This window comes from Caenorhabditis elegans, chromosome X (genome assembly GCF_000002985.6).
Source record: "Caenorhabditis elegans chromosome X".
Lineage (NCBI taxonomy): Eukaryota > Metazoa > Nematoda > Chromadorea > Rhabditida > Rhabditidae > Caenorhabditis > Caenorhabditis elegans.
Genome location: NC_003284.9, coordinates 8,653,800 through 8,672,380, shown reverse-complemented (window position 1 = coordinate 8,672,380; position 18,581 = coordinate 8,653,800). Strand labels below are relative to the sequence as shown.

The following is an 18,581-nucleotide window of genomic DNA, read 5'->3' as shown; positions in this document are numbered from 1 at the left end:
CGAAAATTCTCGATTTTTTATACAAAAATGATGTAACCATGTGCAAACTATTCATACACATACAAAACATTTCAATTTATTGCGTCACACTAAAACAATAACAGAAAACACAGCTTTTTCGAAAAATTTTCGAGTTTTTGGAGTATTTCTCGAGATCCAAATTTCATACTCAAATGTTTTGTATGTGTAAAAATAGTTTGCACATGGTTACATCATTTTTGTATAAAAAATGGAGAATTTTCGAAAAAAAATTTTTTTGACGACCGACAAAAAAATTGTTTTGGACGGATTTTTTTCCAAACTTTTTTTGTTTTCTTACATTGTGTACTAAACTAAGCAAAATCCGCACACAAACCTCATTTGAAACCTGAAAAGAAGATCTGAAAAATGCCTGAAAAAAATGGCTCCGAGTTAGGGCACTTCGGACGGCCAAAAAATTTTGTGACTATTGTCAAATGAAAGACCATAGTTGATAACATATAAGTTTTGTTACGAAATTCGTTCATTTGAGCACATGTTGGGCCTATACATTATAAATACCCAGAACTATTACTCCTCCTTTAAGTAATTTATTGAAAGAATACTGTAGAAAAACTGTGAGTATATTGGCTAACAGTTGGTTAACTTATTTTTCGAAAAATGATTCATTGTCAAGTACAAGCAAAAATAACATTGTGCATAGCAACATTCTAAATTAAACAAGAATCGGCAATGAACTGAAAATAAGTGGCTGGTGGTCTCAAGAGAGATCTTTACGGGTTAAGATATAACATGCATAATAGCAAATTGAAACAGATAAATAATTATTTGCAATTAACTACATCTCCAATTGGACATTGTTGAAGACCCGTGCATAATACAAAACTTGAAGAGAAATTATGAATATTCAAAATTAAAGCTATTCCTTCAACGAGTATATGGGATAAGTGCAAAGAAAAACGGGATTTCGATTGGAAACACGTGGATTGACTTGAGGAACCCGAATAGAAAATTGATGGGGGATGGAGGCAAAAATAATTAAACATCTAGGCGACATTTTCAGAGCGTCTTCTGTCGAATGTACTGACAAATGAACTTGTAGGCGTTGATCCCTTGAAAGTTCCCATTGTCATCATTTTTGTCCCATCTGTCGAAGAGATATGGCTATTTCTTGACGAGCCACCACATCTGATTCCTTGATCACTTTCGTCACTTCTGCAATTTGGGTATTGAAACATTTATTTTTGCAAAATGTTTTCAGTTTTAAATATATATTTAATTTTTTCATAGGTACATACATTGCGCTCGCAAAAAAATCACAAATCGAAAAACTTACGCTGGTGCGTTATTTGGAGAGTCACACTGAGCTCTTGTTGCTCCGTTCCCGCTGCTATTAGTTTCTGCAATTGAAGAAGTCGTTCCTGCTGGCGAGTAGAGAAGTGAATCAGGATAGTTGTAAGCTTTTACGCGTTGCATCGAGCCGTTCATCTGAAATATTTTACATTAGAATTGAAAATAATTTACTGACGTAATAAATGAATTTCATGTGTCGTAGTTTGTCGACAACAGTTTTAAAACAGGCTAGCTTTTTTTGATGCTATTCGAGTGAAGAAATTGCAGCCTGAGAGTAGCCACGTTTGTATCTTCCACATCTTATCTCATTACTAGTTTAACAGATTTTGGCAGTTTTCAAGCTATCTAGACTGCTAGTGTAATTTGAAATTTATATTTTAGTGTTTCTTTATTTTTAGTGATTACACATTCCACAGATTTAAACTGGCAAAAATTACCTGTGGAGATGAACTGTTGGCATTTGAATGTGGTGCACTTTGTGAATAGGAAACCAACATTTCATGTGAGGTCCGACTTTCCGGTGAATAGCACCTAGCTGTGGAGTGAACTCCGTAATCTCCAGTCAGCTTGGATGCAGAGACATATGTTGGATCATTTGGCACCTCTGCTGTTGCTTCCATGTCTATAATATCGTCCAAGTTTCCGTACAAATTTGGCACATTTTCATCGTGATTGTTGAATCCGTACTTATCCGAGTCACCCGAGTTTCTCTCATCTACTTGTCTCTGCAATAAATTAATCGGTTTTTTGTTGTCGATCCATCCCCTCAATTGTGTGGAGGACACCTGACGGGATGCTATAGCAAAAAGTCGTGGCAAAATGACAAATGTGACTCACTACTTTTAAAGGCGAGCATTCGTCAACGTCGGCCTCCAAAATTTCGGCGTTGTCGTCAAACATGCGAGATTTATGCACTTTTTGTTCGTTGAAAATTCGATAGGAGGTGTCCAAAAACTTTCCATTTGCTGTAAAAAATAAATTGGCTGTAGGCAAAGTAAACCTTGCGGAAAATTTTGGATTACTCAAAAATGAAAATTTAAAGAAAATTAAATTTGAAATTGAAATTTGAAATTTAACTTAAAAATTAGCTTGAAATTAAAAACAAAATTCAATTAAAGATATTATGACGGTTTATGGTTTTTTTGGTTTAATAGATTCAAAAATATTTCAAAGTGCTTTTCATATAAAATACTAAAACATTTTGAAATATTTTATGGCGTTTAAATAATTTAGAGAAAAGGGCTCAATTTTTCGCGGGGAATGATTATCAATTTTTGATCCCAGCGATCGGGATTTTTAAAAAGTAATCACACCTTAATTTTGCATATTTTCGGAAACTTCAGTTGAAACTAAAGGTTCAAAAAAAAACATTTCTTACAACTTCTACATAGAGTAACCTTATTATGAAAATTGATTTTGTAGTAACGTTTTGAATCTATCTAAATGATAATCCCAGATCCTTCAAGTAATTTTTAAAAACTCGAATTATTTCGAAAACTTCAAACGTTCATGGGCGAAATAGGAATACTAAACTTCAATAAACTAGCGAGTTTTCTTTTTTCAGACAATGAATTAATAACTCACCTTGACTTTTCTGCCGTTTATCGCCTGATCTCAAATTACAAAACACAAAGAAGCAGACAAACAATATAATCAATGCTAAAAATGTGATAATTCCTCCGAGTGCAATGTTCTTGAATGTCAGATGGGGTTCGAGCGATCCGATAAAAACTCGGACCGAAGACAGCATTCCGCTCTCTGAAAATTGTTAAAATGTATATGAACTATTATTTTTTTTTATAGTAGAAAAGTCAGAAGCAGGTGTGACAAAAATTGTGACTCTAGCTGCTGACCGAACACTCTAATACACTGCGTTGTCATCGATCACAGTGATAAATGCGCTAAGCTGTGTGAAAAGAGTCAATGACATTTCTCGACCTTAGCAAAAGTTACGGATCACTAGACTAAAACAAAAACAAGGACATCATTATTATCCGGAAGCAATGTGATGATGTCGAACTGCCCTATTTTCTAATGATTTGGAAACGAACATCCACTTTCTGACCACCACAGTCTGACAAGTTTCAAAAAATTGTTACCATAGTTTCATCATTAATCCTTATACACTTTGGAATAAATACCCTGGAAAACTCTTAAAACGAATGGAAACATGCATGGAACAATAAGAAAATAGATCAATGATAGCGAGTGAAGAAGAAGACAACGAGCGTAATGATGCTCGTCAAGTGTAACATTAGTAATGGGTTCTCACAAGCTTGTGCCACCCGTAATATGTAAAATGATAGGACTATGACCGGAAATCGATGTTGCGGACAATGGTGCAAAATGTGAGAGCATGTGATACGAGATAATAAAAGAGCTTAGAGCTTTTAATTGAAAATGTCAGAAGACTTTTGACCTAATCTTTATTTATAATATATGGAAAAATAAAATTCATGTTGTTATTGGAAAAGCGTGTATTGTTGAAAACTGTTTTTTAAATGATAGTTGTATGTAAACAGAACACTTTGAAACATTTAATACGTTTTAAATTCATCCACAAGCACTGCCAAATTTAACAGTAGCTCTGTAAAATATAATTAAAGTCCTAGTATCCAAAAACAAAACCTTGCACCATATTCATGAAAGTATAATTTATTTCAACTTCCAAGTTCATATTTCTAAACACATAGGCATGAAAACGGCTATTTACTAGACGGCCTACATCTCGGGCCTAAAAGCATGTATTCTGCTGAATTGAAGTATCAAACAATGGAGGTTACCACAATATTCGGCATTGGTGGGCAGGCATTAGGTAAGCATGTCGGCATGTAGGCATGAATCCTTGACTATTGAATAGTAATGAATCCTTAGTTCAGGAGTGTCGGTAGAGCGATTTTTCACGCAAAACGACAAAAATATTTTGTAAAGTTATTGTCACAAATAAATTACTATACTCGTAATCTTCAAAAAGTAAAACCAAAAATTAAAAAATTGGATTATTCAAATGCAACCTTCTTGCAAGTACGCTTTTTGAAACAAAAAAGCGGTGAAGCTATTGTTGACATTGACATAAAAGAGTTGATGACACAGGGTGGTGACTGATGGTTTATTTTATACGAAACGCATCTGGTAGAGGTGGGAAGAAAGAAGGGTGGTGTGCAACATCCGGTCGACGACCCGGTGCCCCGGCCATCATTTGCATAAACATTTTTTCAATGGCCCCCGATAATGTATGCATAAAAACTTTCTAGGACCACTTTTTTTTGAGTATCTGTGGGTTGAGTTCGTAGAGAGTGCAGAAAATAGAATATGATAGTTATGAAACATTTATACATTTGAAAAACTCACTTTTAGATGTAAACCTTCGAAAAATAATGAGTTTGAAAAAGTTTGAGGATACAGAGATAAAAAGTGATGAGTAATACGTATTACACTAGGCCTTCCTGCCTTCATCTAGCCAAGAGGACAACGGAAAGAAAACGGTGAAGAGATAGTTGGACGCAGACATGAAACAGTATAACAGTTTCCCGCATTCTTAGTCACCACATAGTTGTAGAGAACAAGATGTTTTCATGATGATTTTTTTTATGAGGAACATGACAAACGATGTTTCAAAATAATAGTTTCAATTCAAAAAATTTTGGTGAGTTTGGGAAAAGGTCGACGCAAAAAATGAAATCAATTTTTGCAAAGAAATTTGAGAACTTTAACTAGTGCAAGTGTGAGAAAATCTTCGAAGGGAGAAGCTAAATTTTTTTTGAATTAACAACGTTCTAGAAGCTAGCTAAAAATATACGTTTGATGTATGTTTGATGTTATTTGATGTTATTTGATATCTAAACATTGGTGCCCGCAGAGTATCATACAGTTTTCAAACAAAAGCTTTTGGAGGAAGTGGTTTTGAAAGTTTTGGAAAAAGGGATGCCTCAAATATGTTTTGTTTAACATTTGAGCTTGTTGACGGCCTTGTGAGCTTGCTGATCACTTGAATTTTTTACATAGTCATTGAGAATTATTGCTAAAGCGTGAATCTACACACACAAAACGGGACTTCCTGCCAAAATTGAAAAAATGCAGTAGGTAAAACGTGCCGTAAATTTTGAAGAAAAAGCTATACTGAGAAAATTTTAAACCTCTCAATGGAAGCAAATATTTTCAAATTCCATTTTCCTTGTGACATTCTAGAATCCGTATTTACAAAAAAGAAAACCAATGCGATGGAAAAATGTTAAGATGATTGGTTAGCTTTTCTTCAAATAAAACAAAAAATGGAACGAGAAACCAAGGAACGCTCCGATTTGATAATATCATAACGCGAAATGACGCAAGTGCAATTTTTCGCGGCGCGAAAAGATATGTTTCTCGTTTCGCTTTTTTTTATTAATCGGAACGAGCGGAAGACAAAAAATTTACATTCTTTGATTACTACAAAACTAAACTTATCAATTTCCTAAGTACAAGTGAAAGATTTTAAAAATCAAAATTTTGTTTCAAACGAAACCATGACCAAAAAAAATCAAAAGTATTCATTAATGGCAAATTCAATCAATTTTGATGTTTCCGCCCTACGAAACCGGTATCGAATTAGAAAGAATCTATCATTTTGTAGGAAAAATTCCAGAGCAGAAAGTATTTAGAACCAAACTCTTCGAGTTGCTCACTTTGAAAGCCGTTCTCATTCGTTTATACCCTCCTCCGGCTCCCCCACCACACATCTGGTAACAATCAGAAGTTTTCGTCGTGCGTGTGTGTGAGTGTGGCAGTGGAAAATATGTGTCTTGCAGAACAAGAACAAGGGAAAAAGCAAGGGAAGTGAGTGCAAAAGTCAAATGCTTACGAGTTGTGTTGAACAGATATTCGGCGCTTGTCAAACTTTTTCCAGCCGCATTTTCAGCAATCATTTGGATCGAGTACTGCGTGTCAAACACCAGTCCGGTTATAATTGCTTCAGTTGGAGTTCCGTCCACTTGTACCTGAAATTAATGTTTTCGTATTTCCAAAAAAAAAAAACGATTTTAAAACATATGTTTTTCTGACACTTTAGAGCCTGAATTACTTCTATGTTGAGGTAATTCTGTGTTGATACATTTAAACAAAACTTACTCAATATTTTCATGAAACTCTTTGAAAAATTAAATTTAAAAAACAATTAATATTTTTGATATTGATTCCCTAAAGCCGTAGATGAAAGTTTTATGTCGATTTCCAAAATTATGAATGGTGAAAACGGAGTAATGTGGTGTATTGACTTTATATAAAAAATTTCAAAAATTTTTTGAAAAGTTTTATTTGGAAATTTTATCTTTTTTTTAAACTATTGTTCTATTCCAGTTTTATCTAATAATCCAAAACGCTCAGAGCAATGATTTTTCTGTACACTCATGTTTGAAAGGTTTGCGAGAAAAAAAATTCCCAGAAATTTGAGAAGCAGATGGGATAGAGGAAAACGAGCCTCAGCGGCTGCAAAACGGTGATAAAAATAAAAGAACGACTGACCACTTGTGATTTATTCTGGTCCGGTGACACCTCGTTGTAAACGATCACAAATGTTTTGGCGGCCGCGTTTTCGATCGGCGCATTATGTGAAAAGAACACTTTGGCAGAGTCTGACGAGTGTTGGTGAACGGAAAGGATCTGAAATTGCGGAAGTTTAATGATTTCTCAATGGATCTCTCTTACTTTTGGGGCTAGCGGGAGAACATCTCCTGTTGTTGTTTCAACATTCATCCAATCCGTCGATTGACTCAAAACATGGCTTCCGTCATCACGAATCATTTTAATGCGGAATTTATATTTGTTATCAGGAATTAACGACTTTATGGTAGTTGCCCGAACATGGGAATCAACAGTGTCCGCTTCAATCCAATTTTCTTCTGATGTTCCAAACCTTTGGGTTTCGATTCTGGGATTGAAAACCTCATAAATTTCAAAAAAGTGCAGAACTTACAAAAACTTCGAAATTTTTGTCAGTGCAACAATTTTTCCCAGTACCGACCATTGAATTCTGACTTCAGTTCCTGTCACAAATCCTCGAACGTCCTCCACATCAATTTTCAAGTCTTTCTTCTTATCGATAAAAGGTTCTGTGGACGTAACCAATGGTGCAACAGTAGAAGAATTGTCTATTACTGTCAAATAGGCCGAAGAGTAACTTGTATGGCCACTTTCACTTTGAGCAACGCACGTGTACATCCCTTCATCGCTCAGTTCAACTTTGCTGATTCTCAATGAGTTTGAGCCGACAATGGTACGTCTTGAAGTGAACAACGAAAGTGTGCGGTTATCTGAAAAGTAAAAAACGGGTCTTCATTTGTCTAATGTAAAAAATTTCTCACTTTTCATCCAAGATCTTGCTTTTACTCTTTGCACCAAACATTGGAAATCTGCAGTCTGACCAACCACCACAGTGATGTTATTTGGTCCTTTGATAATCAAATCGTTTGAATTCAAAGTGTTCATAACAAACATGTTCATTGATTTTCCTCTTTCTAATCCGAAACCGTAAATTTCAGCTTCCACCATTGCAGGCCGAGAAACACACTGTAATTATATTATAATTAATATTGTTTCAATTAAATTAATTGTTACCTGAATACTTCCAGTAAAAGAAGATTTCACTTCAAGATGAACTCTAATCGGATTTGTGTAAAAGTTGGTATTACTTGGTATACCCATTGAGTTAATGTTATGAACAATTGAAGTTCCATTGATGTATGCAGTTGGGATTTCATATCGTAGATTTGTCGCCAAGCACTCCAGCTAAAAAATGTAAATAAAACTTTGAAGTTCGGACTTTTTAAAATAAAAAAATTGTCTTAATGATGTGAAAATAATTTTTCAACATGACTATTTAATATTTATACAGCGACTATTCTGAAAACTATTCAGATGGTTCAAATCAAATTTTCCTGTTATAACTGATAAACTTCAAATCAACAAAACTCACCAAGTATCTTTTATCAAATTGTGGCGTGATTGACAACCGCACTCCGGATGGTGAGTAGACAACCAAGTTATAATCAACTCTAGGTCTCGTTGTATTATTGTCAATCACACCGTCGCCACCAACAATCGGAAGTCCAAGACATGTATAAATTCCAGAATCTCCTAATGCCACACTTCGAATCTTTAAGTTTCCCCAAATTTGTTGAAATCTCGAAGTATTGTCATCCATTGTGACATTTGGAGTTGTATCGTTGTGTTTTATCCAAACAATTTTCGCCATATTGATAACACATTCAAGGACAACGTCATCACCTTCAGCTACTGCTAATTCGATTGGTTTGTCAATGGTTGTTTCTTTGGCCGGATAAACCAATGCTGGCTTGATAACTTCAGTAGGTGCTTTCTCGGTGCTGTTTGATTCAGTGACCTGAAATTTAAAAAATATATTAGCTTTTACATGTGAAGTTGTTCGAAGATAATATAGTGATTTGAAGACTTGTATTTAACAATGAAAAATATACGAGTTATGAAATTCTTACCAAGTAAGCCCTATTGAACCTAAAACGCTACCTAAAAATTAGTGCCATATCGAGGTTAATGTGAGACCGAAATATTAACTAGAGATATTTGAAGAAATTTTTTGTCAATAATCTTTTTGCTAACAGAAAAACTTCTGTGAATTTTCAACATTGCTAGTAAAAAAATATCGCCACAATTTGAAAAATCAAAAAAAAAAGGATTTTCTCTCTGCTAAACTGCCAAAGTTGTTCAACAATTATACTTTTATTTCGTAAATGTTTTGTGCACATTTCAACTAATTTTCTATTTTGGAATATATTATATTTCAGTAAAAACTCACAATAATCAGAACAGGTTTCGGACTCTTCCTTGTCTGATTTGTATATTCATTTCTCACAATACAATGATAAAATCCTGCATCTGACGGATTTACTAACGAAATCTGCATTCCACTATCCGTAATGAAATACTTTGTATCATCTGAATATAACCTTTGAATCATGAATAATATTTACAAAAATCTCACTTCTCCCTCCAAGGCACTCTTCTTCGTTTTCCAGTCGAGCAAAACAAATGGACGCTGGTGATGGAATCACGTCGGGCATTCCAGCACATGGAAGACGTGCAACTTCATTTTCTCGAACTGTTATTGCAGCCTGGAATCATATGAAATGTGTTTAGTTATTTTTTCTGAGATTCTCAAAATATTTCCAGCTTGTGAATTCATAACTATTATATACATGTACATAGTTTTCGGGCACTTAACCATATGTTCGAGAACCTAGGAACCAATTAGTAATTATGCCGTATGCTCAACCCATAAACCCCTCCCGCATTATACACCCAATATCCTGAGTTAATGTTGTTGTTAGTACATTGTTACCATATTTATGTACTTCAACTCTTGCACATCCCTCATTGTGTCATCTGTACGCTAATCCAGTGCTCACTAATTTACATTTGATCTGCCCATGTTTGAGCATATCAACTGAGCATAGATACACTGAAGAACGAACGCATAAACCGCTGAGAACAGATGGTCGTCTTGAGATTAGCATCTCTTTTGACAGTATGCGAATGTCTCAATCAACAAGTCCCGAGTATAAAAACATGATATCAAATTTCGGACATGTGTTTCATTGGGAAAATTATTTAAAGATTGGTGAACGAAAAGCTAAATACAAAGCACTTTTTTAAAATATTATCGAATTCCGGTAACCCTAATTGAACATATTCTTTTATATTGGTTGATCGGACGGAAAAGGTTAAAATTGTTACGGAATTTCATAATTATTAAACTAATATTAAACTTTGGTGGTCAGTTTTGATAACTTAATTGCATCAAAAGTGTATTGTCATACACCTCCAAGATTTCGCTACAAATGCTAATCGTGGTCTTGAAAAATTATTTATCTAATTTTTATTATTTTTAAATCACCTTCTTGTTTTCTATACACTCAATTTGGTGGTAAATTCTGACCCCCACGTTCAACTAGCTCATCGTTTTCAAATAACAACAAAAAAGTTTTTTATAAAAAACTACGAAATGTCACACTGACATGCATGTCGCCTGTCAGATCATCAAATGTCACGCGAAACAATGCATACTTGTGCAATCAATCTCATTTTTTGATTTGCATTGCTCTTTTGAGCAACTACTGAATGTGAATAGGAAAGACCTTATCAAATCCGACACAAAGAATTGTTTGTTTGACAAAAAATAGAAATGTCTTACGTGATTCAGGTATGTTATATCAAATTTTGTGAATCTCGCTCGCCGGATTTTCAATGGAGATGATATCATTGTTGTTGTTATCAACTGGCGATTTGTCAAGCGAATCCGAGAAATTTCTGCTAGGCATTGATATTCTCCCTCATTTTGAGGTCGAGTTCCATGTATGGTTAATCTGAAAAAAAACATTTGCAAAAATAAGTGTTAAGTAAAAATTAATATAACGTACATAAAACCTTTCCATGTATAATCTGTATCATTAATGGAAATAATTTCTCGATCTTTCAGCCATACAACTGATTGCATGCGAGCTTCTGAGTATCCTGCACTAAGTTCACATGTTAAGTTTGTAGCATTCTTTTTGTGAAGGTACAACTGATCGGTATTTACATTTAACGAAGGAAGATCGAACAGTTCTGAAATAATTATTTTTGTTTTTGAAGGCGTTTTACATGAATACAAAAAAAGAAAAAAACTTACGTGATTCTAATTCATTAACTACTCCTCTAATTAAACAAAGTGCTACTATTAACGCAATCATTGTAGAATTCCTCATTGTTTTTTCATGACCTCTGAAAAAATAAGCGATGATTATTATAAATGGTAAGAGTAACACATGGAACCAAAAACGCGAAAAAAATCGGTTAATGAGACACAGGAAAGGTAGAGTCGAGAAACGAGCAGATGTTGTCAGGAAGGTGTATAATTTTCTGGAGCGATTGCGTAATTGTATTGACAGTTCTCGTCTCGGCACAGTATCATTATTATTAATGTTTTATGGGAAGCGGAGGGAAAAGGGAAGGGCCCCTACCGCTTATTTTCTTATTCTCTCAAGGTCAACTCAGTTAGTGACAGTTAGCCTCTTTAAGTGACCAAAAGAATTGAAATTTAGGATTTAGTTTTCATGAGTCCACATAGGAAAAGTTATAAGTGATAGTCAAAAATTTTTATTTTCTTATTTTCCAAAATGGGGAAAAGAAGAATATGAAAAGTCAGATTAGCAGGATAGCGATAATCACGATCAATTTCTCGTTTCTTTCCCATATCCATTTCTTCTTACACACCTGCCAGCCGTCAAACTTAACGCTAATTATTATGGACTTTTTGGCGGAAAAAGTGATAAAAAGTGAGTGGGGTGGCATCCAACTAATTCAGATTTTTGACTATTTGAAAAATGCATACCAAGGCTGTGCGGCAACCAGCGATTGCAGAAATTTCCGAACGTTTTGATTTTCGGCAACCGGGAACTAATTTTATTTGAAGTTCAATACAGTTTAAGCAACAAAAATTAATATAGAAGAATAGCTGAGAGGATTAAATGATCTTGATGGGGTGCAAAGGAGGATGACCAAACAATGAGTCAATGTGAAGAGGAGGGTCTGAGGACCATAAAAGAGTAGAAAGAGGGGCCGGACTTGCCGCAGTGCAATGTGTGCACACATTCCACTAATCTTTTATGCTATCAAACCAAAACGGTATGTGGCAGTAGGTGTTTCTTCGAGGGAGATGTTTTACGAACTCAAGAATGAATGGGGAATATCTAAAAAACTCTGATTCTGATAAGCTCTTATGAAAAAAAAAATATTTCACAAAATAAATTTGGCATGTCGGGGTGATTTGCAACAATTCAAAACTCCCTTCCGCCTGATAGTTCACCTTAAGCAACAAAAATCCACAGCGCTATTAATATTTAAAATAGAAATAGGGTTTTATTTCATGCTTAATATATGCAAAAAATTCAAACAGGAACAGGGTTCCGTAAGTGTTTAGCTTTTGGACTGTCACATCGGTGAACTATTTGGTAATATCATTTTTTTAAATAATTTAGAACAGTTTTAAAAGCAATAAATATTTAGACAGTGCACAGATTAGAAATTAAAACTAATATGCAGTTTTGTAAGTTTTTAAACCAATTAATTAACACATTAATAAATTGATTCTACACACACACATAAATAGAGGAAAAACAAGATTTCGTATTTATATTTGGAACAGTCATGATCTCAATAGCAGTTACTAATCAATTGTTATGAGATCTTTAGAGAAATAGAAAGTGAAAGACATACTATTATGGAGAAAGAAACATCAATAGACACTGAAAGAATCTACTTGTGACAAGACGAAAAAAAGTGAGAAGATAATCAAATTGGCGGGAGAAACGTGCAAGTCCCTTTCTGCCCGTATTTCTCCACATTCCAACACAGGGATAAGAAGTGTGTTGTTGTCTTTTGTTTTTTGAAAACTTCGTGTCATCAACAAGAAGACGTACACGGCGGTTAAGTCATTTTCATTTGAAATGGAAATGACAGGGTTAACTTTTGACCAGAAGAGCGACTAAATATCCAATTTCAACGAAAAGCAAGTAATGTGACAAAATGTGGAAAAAACGGCGAAGTTGTTTTGTGGTGAACTTTTTTAAGAGAAAAAAGAAAGTAAGAGCTTTTCTGAATGTTTTTCAGAAATAAAGGCTGTCATACGATCTTGTCCAAAACATAAAACAAACAAATTTTTGGAACGAAGTTGGACGTGGAATTGAAAACCATGGCTAAATAAGCAAACTTACCACAAATAAGGCGCGAAAAGTGCGAGGGTGTATACAAAAAAAGTGACAGAATTCGACTTGGACAGGTGAGTTTTCATTCGGATGCCTAAGACATAGGTAGTCCGATTAATTGGGCGAGGTCGTTTTGGAGGGAATCTAGGGATAGAGGTAGAAAGGGAAATCAGTGAGTCGGTACCAATGGTAACTAGAATTTAGTGACTTTTTGAGAAATTGTAGCGTGAACACAATTAGAAAACCACCAAGCAAGTTTAACTAAGCTATAAATTTTATTTGGAAGGAATAAATCTCGGTTCATTTTAAGACATTAATAAAAAGTCAACTACAAAACTATATAAAAGAAGTAATAAATACACTAACAGTTGTTAACTTTAGCATAGGGCAAACTACAACAGAGACATAAGCGGTCAAAGTTGGACAATGGGGTGAAATACCAATATATTACGTTATGCATTTGAAAAAACGTTGACAACGTTAATTTCATATTTTCGAATACACTAGTGGGAAGATTTTCACTTTCTTTCAGACGAAATAAGGTTGTAATAGTATTACTTTGATTGAACTTTAAACACATCTTTTATAAAATGTGAAAACGTCGAACTTAAAAACTGGGCGCTTGGAAACAGTTTTACAGTTGCAGACTATATTCACAATAATAAAAATTTATATGAAAATCACTAAAGTTGCTTCATAATCACAAAAAAAATGACCTTGATGAATTTCGAAGAAAAGGATCAGACTCTATCTCTCTTGGAATAATTAAATTCCTAGAGGACCCAGCCATTGCCAAAATAAGAAATTTGGTGAATGAAGTGATGAAATACTTGACTCTTAAGTGTAAACCGAGAGCTCCTGAATGACCGAACTGCCGACATGCAAATGAGTAGGAGAATAGAAGATCGGATCTAATGTTGTGCAAATTTCATGGAACGGAATGGAGCAGTGTCCTCAGTCTGGTAGACGACAACCACTGCCGTTCTCCGCCTTCTTCAGGAGCGACCGCCGGAGCACTGGTTATGCAAATATAATGACATGGAGAGTAAAGAGAGCAGTGCAAAAGAGCACAGCACATTTAGATGAATGAATATATATTTTCTGAGTGTATGTTTATGTTCGGTGTCGAATTGTAGGTCTGAAGGTCTAGTTGTAAATAAATGTTCATAGCGGCTCACGGACAAGAAGACATGAAAATACAAATCGAGAAAACAGCACAAGTCAAGAATGAAATCCGGTTGGTAATTTGTGTAATTCAACACAGATATATTCGTATTTATTACATGATGCAAGAGCGGGAATAGGGTCAGTTCTTCTCACTCACATTTAGCGGGATCTGTTTTTATACAACAAGCGGATTAGTTATGTGTTCTGGGAACCCAGGCTTTTGTACGTGTGTGTAGGTATTCTCATACGCCCTAAAGTGTACAACTTTTTCATCAGATGCAGTTAAACCAGTAGCAGACGGTAATGGTCGGTTAGTTTGTTCTAGGCGTGTTCAAATAATATATTTGTTACAAAGACTGCCAAAGTGAGAAATTGTTTGAGATGCTTTAAAATTTATGAGAACGGTGAAACAATTGAACTAGGATCCTGGAAATTAGTGCTCAACAATATTAGCAATTAAAATGTCCTAGGAGAAAATATTAAAGTGAAAGTGGCATCTACATCTTGGTTTTATGCCTAGTTTTAATCAAGTCACCCAGACCAAGTCACCTAGTTAAATTCTTTCAAAAATATCATATTTCAGTTTTAAAGTTGAAAATAAATTTTGTTGAGCTACATAATTTTGAATCACAGTAAAACTTTGTATTAATTTTTAACTGTACATTTTTGAGATTGGACTTTTTAAAGTTTTCTTGATTATGTTTTTAAGCAACATGGATGGAAACCTGCAAAACTAATGCTTGTGAAATTTGTAGTTATACGCCAAAATGTTTCAAATTGATTTTTCCCAACTTGCGTTTTCATTGCCACATCTATCCTACACCTTAAAATGCTAATACCACTTTAAAATCTCTCAACAATCTGAACAACTAAACAAAATTTGGGTTTCAGCTACGACTACTACAAAATTCGTAAAACCTTAATAATTAACGTATTCCTAGATATTTGCAAACACTCAAGTGAATACAATTGAATTTGCTTACTTTTTTGATTAATTAGTGTTTAAGTGTATTAATGTAATTATTTATGATAACACACACACTTTAAATTTTGATGAGGTATGCATTTGGTATCATCAACCGAAAACAATATTTAACACACTTTTTCTATTTCAAAGAAAAGTAAAAGAAGTATGCAGCGGAATAGCAAGTATATACATAGAACGAGCTATTTTTGTCATGCATAATTGAAAAGATGAGGTATGCGCATAGATAAAAACAAAATGAGGCAAGCGGAGAAGCCTTACAATTCAAGACGTTGTCGCATTTTTAAATATGTTCATCCAAAAAAGCAATGATTTCTCAAAACGGCCACACAGTTTTACTGCATTTTGTCACGAAATCGCCATCGGTTGGGTGGAAATCAAAAGGATCTGAACATGGCGGCATGGATCGTAAAACTGTTCTTGGAGGGTTGGGTGAAGGACTCACACAATGATGACGTAATCGGGTGGTCGGGGGCTGTTTGGTGACAGAGATTTTGGTGTGACACTGGGCTGTGCACAGAAATGCGATACACATCAAGTGCCCGCTATCGTTTTTTGCCCATTTCTGGTGTTGAGGTCAGAGCTGATTAAATTGCCACTTGGTAAAATATGTAAATAACGTTCTGTTACAATCTAATTTTAATTTCACTATTCCACATTATTCCTACTTCGTCCCTATTTAAATTGAACTTCATAATGGGTAATTGAAAAATTGATTTTTCAGTAATTCATTTCATTTGTTTGTATTTAGAACCGAATGAAAACACCTATTGTTTCAAAACCATCCACCAAACAAAATCAGTAGCATCAAGTATAGTTTCGATAGTAACAAACAAAACAGTTAGGAAAACGTAAAGACTTCTGATTAAAAGATAAGAATAGGCCAGTCGGCTGTCAAGATATATTGAAGTATTTCTCTGACGGTGATAAAAAGTGATAAATGAGTGGTTGCGTCACCGGGATCTTTTATATTCTGTGACGATAATTAACAGAACAAAACAAAACAAAAGAGTAGGAAAATTTTAATTTAAAAAAGTTGCAAGAAGTCAAAATTAAAGTGACAAAAGGACAAGGGCACAATAGCATTTTCTCAAAGATTTATGACCATTTTTGAGTAGAATAAAGTCTCAGAGGAGCTATGGACCAAGGAGGGTAAGTAGTGACTTCCATTAATCATGGAACCTACTAAACGGGTCATTGAAACACAACTGGTTGAATAAGTAAACTATTGTTGGTGGGCAATAAAGTGACGTAAAATAGCGAGGAGCAATTATTGGAACATACCAATTTAGACTCTGTATCTATAAATGTTTTTTGCCAAAAAAAATTAGTACACTCTGCGTAAAAACTACAGTTGTTCAGCTAACACATTTAACAATTATACGTACGAAGAGATTCTTCCTGACTAATTATCCCACCCTAATAAATTCTGGAAAAATTACCAACTAAAAAATGACGGTACGAAGAATAAGATATGGTGAAATGAGTCGAATCAAAATCAAATAAAACGTTTATGCAGATTGAACAAAATTGTTTCTCTAAATGAAGCGTAATGTTCAGATTCGGAGACAAATAAAAGGCGCCCACTCATTGCGCACTACCTCTTCATCACTTCCGTCAGTCACCCGAAACGGTAAGAAGTAAGTAATGTAAATGACCAAAACCAATAATGTTTACTCCTGTACTGCCAAAACTCATATAAGGGTTACATATGGTTTTGCCTATTCGGAAGGGTACTCGTTCCTCCGATAGTAGGCGAACATTGATACTGAACGCCGAGAATAAGGAGGAGGGTAATGCAAACATGTCATTAAATCGAAACCGAAAGGCCCTTTACCACTAAAACCGAACACGGATCATAAAACGACCGGGTTCGGAGGGATGGCAAAAAATATGGATAAAATCTCTTTAACACGGATCTGAATAGGTAAAATGTTTTAGCCCAAAAATTGAAGTGACAACTGTGCACCTCACAATTGACCTAATAAATTAGGTTAGCAAAAAGTGAAACAGAAAAACAGTGAAAAGGTGAAAATAAGTTTAACAGTAGAACTCAGTTGTTGTAAGAATTAATTAGAAATTCATGACCAGATGCATTGTAACAACTGAGCTCACAAAGTTGCCTAACTTTTGCTAAAATTCGATCAAAGTATGGAGAGCGTGTTATTCGGTTTCCAGAAGTGCTATCTAAGCCGAACGTGTAATCTCAAAAATTTACACTTGTAATAGTATAAATTCATTTAAATGTGTGTTCTGCGCTTTACATTCATATTTCTTTGCTTTCCATAGTTTAAAATCTTGCAATCACTATTTTTCTCGCACCACTAAATCATTATAATCTATACTAAACTTCCAAAATCTTCAAAAATCGGTGAAGCGCACTCAAGAAGGTGGCACCTTCTATCAAATAAATTAGATTGCAACTTAAAAGGGACGATAACCACGGGAGCATAACGATTTCAAGTGGAGCCCCCCTCACTCCTGATCGTTTTCTGTACTAGATGGCAGAAGGTCGGATTGAGGGAATATATAGAATGAGGGCGGGAGACGGTTAATTGTTGTCGTGGGTCAAGTGGACGAGGATGCCGTGTTAATGCTGTTGAGATAAAAGCACACACGCTTCTTTACCGCCTGTTGATTATCCATGAGAACCTATTTTTCTTCGGTGCAGAAAAGAAAACAAGAAAAAAGGATTGAATTGTTTGGAACGGAAGTATAAGTACTCTCAGGGGTGTGACTGTTCTCTACCGAATTAAGTAGGTTTAGTGAACAAAAAAGGGAACATGCGGTAGTCAAGATAGATATGGTTGCCACCAACTCCAGGATCAGTGTAATTGAGAATACAAAAATATATCGTTTAAATCAAGCCGTTTCAACAATTAAAAGTCAAACTATTGTATTTGATCCTGCGAATGGAGAAGTTTAACTGTAGAACAGATCCCATTCTAGTAGAGGAAACAATACTAATTACGCAAAATAAGGTATTAACATCATTTGATGTCTATAAAATATAACGACAAAGACAATGAACTCATGAGAAACAATTTCACCAAAATCAAAATTTGATACTTCTCAAATTGTAAATATTGGTACAAAACTGAACATTCTGTGGAAAAAATATTGAGATTAAAATAACATTAAATTGAACGGCTCTTGATCTACACTCAACATGATCCTCCATCTGCGTGATCACTTATGCTCATTAGCATGAACAAATATCTGATCTGGCCAAGCACATTAACTCGAACCGCATGGTAATGGGTTTAGCGATCCAAATGGTCGATGTGGCTATTTTCCGGTGGATAATCCTTAACCTCTTTTATTTTTGCCGGCTCGTTTTCCTA

General features: G+C 34.8%; 1 protein-coding gene and 8 non-coding genes across 10 annotated transcripts; 5 read left to right on the top strand and 4 right to left on the bottom strand.

The window, feature by feature from the left end:
* Window positions 1-558: 558 nt before the first annotated feature.
* Window positions 559-11,762, bottom strand: rig-1 (neuRonal IGCAM). 2 transcript variants are annotated; one of them, NM_001375088.2, is made up of 18 exons: window positions 11,714-11,762; window positions 11,012-11,103; window positions 10,761-10,947; window positions 10,535-10,706; window positions 9,326-9,455; window positions 9,140-9,279; window positions 8,282-8,707; window positions 7,924-8,094; window positions 7,671-7,875; window positions 7,283-7,619; window positions 7,015-7,237; window positions 6,832-6,969; window positions 6,173-6,308; window positions 2,917-3,090; window positions 2,170-2,297; window positions 1,770-2,057; window positions 1,316-1,467; window positions 559-1,194 (listed from the first exon to the last, which is right to left on the bottom strand). In NM_001375088.2, exons 2-18 carry the CDS (start codon window positions 11,085-11,087, stop codon window positions 1,026-1,028), a joined length of 3,252 nt encoding a protein of 1,083 aa, NP_001362001.1. In that variant the 5' UTR covers window positions 11,088-11,103; window positions 11,714-11,762; the 3' UTR covers window positions 559-1,025. The 2 variants fall into 2 exon arrangements, with proteins under 2 accessions (NP_001362001.1, NP_001379871.1); NM_001392813.1 differs by lacking the exons at window positions 6,173-6,308; window positions 6,832-6,969; window positions 7,015-7,237; ... (8 more) ...; window positions 11,012-11,103; window positions 11,714-11,762 and having other exon boundaries at window positions 630-1,194.
* K09E2.6 lies at window positions 3,578-3,721 on the top strand. The gene has a single exon (NR_071747.1). It is a non-coding gene; the product is annotated as an Unclassified non-coding RNA K09E2.6 (non-coding RNA).
* 21ur-15592 lies at window positions 4,989-5,009 on the top strand. The gene has a single exon (NR_071746.1).
* A 3,854-nt stretch (window positions 11,763-15,616) lies between the features above and the next one.
* On the top strand, window positions 15,617-15,814 carry F12D9.12. Its single transcript, NR_071745.1, has one exon. It is a non-coding gene; the product is annotated as an Unclassified non-coding RNA F12D9.12 (non-coding RNA).
* Window positions 15,815-16,991: 1,177 nt separating this feature from the next.
* F12D9.4 lies at window positions 16,992-17,208 on the top strand. The gene has a single exon (NR_071744.1). It is a non-coding gene; the product is annotated as an Unclassified non-coding RNA F12D9.4 (non-coding RNA).
* A 217-nt stretch (window positions 17,209-17,425) lies between these two features.
* Window positions 17,426-17,649, bottom strand: F12D9.8. Its single transcript, NR_071743.1, has one exon. It is a non-coding gene; the product is annotated as an Unclassified non-coding RNA F12D9.8 (non-coding RNA).
* Window positions 17,650-17,724: 75 nt separating this feature from the next.
* On the bottom strand, window positions 17,725-17,867 carry F12D9.6. Its single transcript, NR_071742.1, has one exon. It is a non-coding gene; the product is annotated as an Unclassified non-coding RNA F12D9.6 (non-coding RNA).
* F12D9.10 lies at window positions 17,733-17,875 on the top strand. Its single transcript, NR_071741.1, has one exon. It is a non-coding gene; the product is annotated as an Unclassified non-coding RNA F12D9.10 (non-coding RNA).
* Window positions 17,876-18,428: 553 nt separating this feature from the next.
* Window positions 18,429-18,573, bottom strand: F12D9.15. The gene has a single exon (NR_071740.1). It is a non-coding gene; the product is annotated as an Unclassified non-coding RNA F12D9.15 (non-coding RNA).
* Window positions 18,574-18,581: the final 8 nt, after the last annotated feature.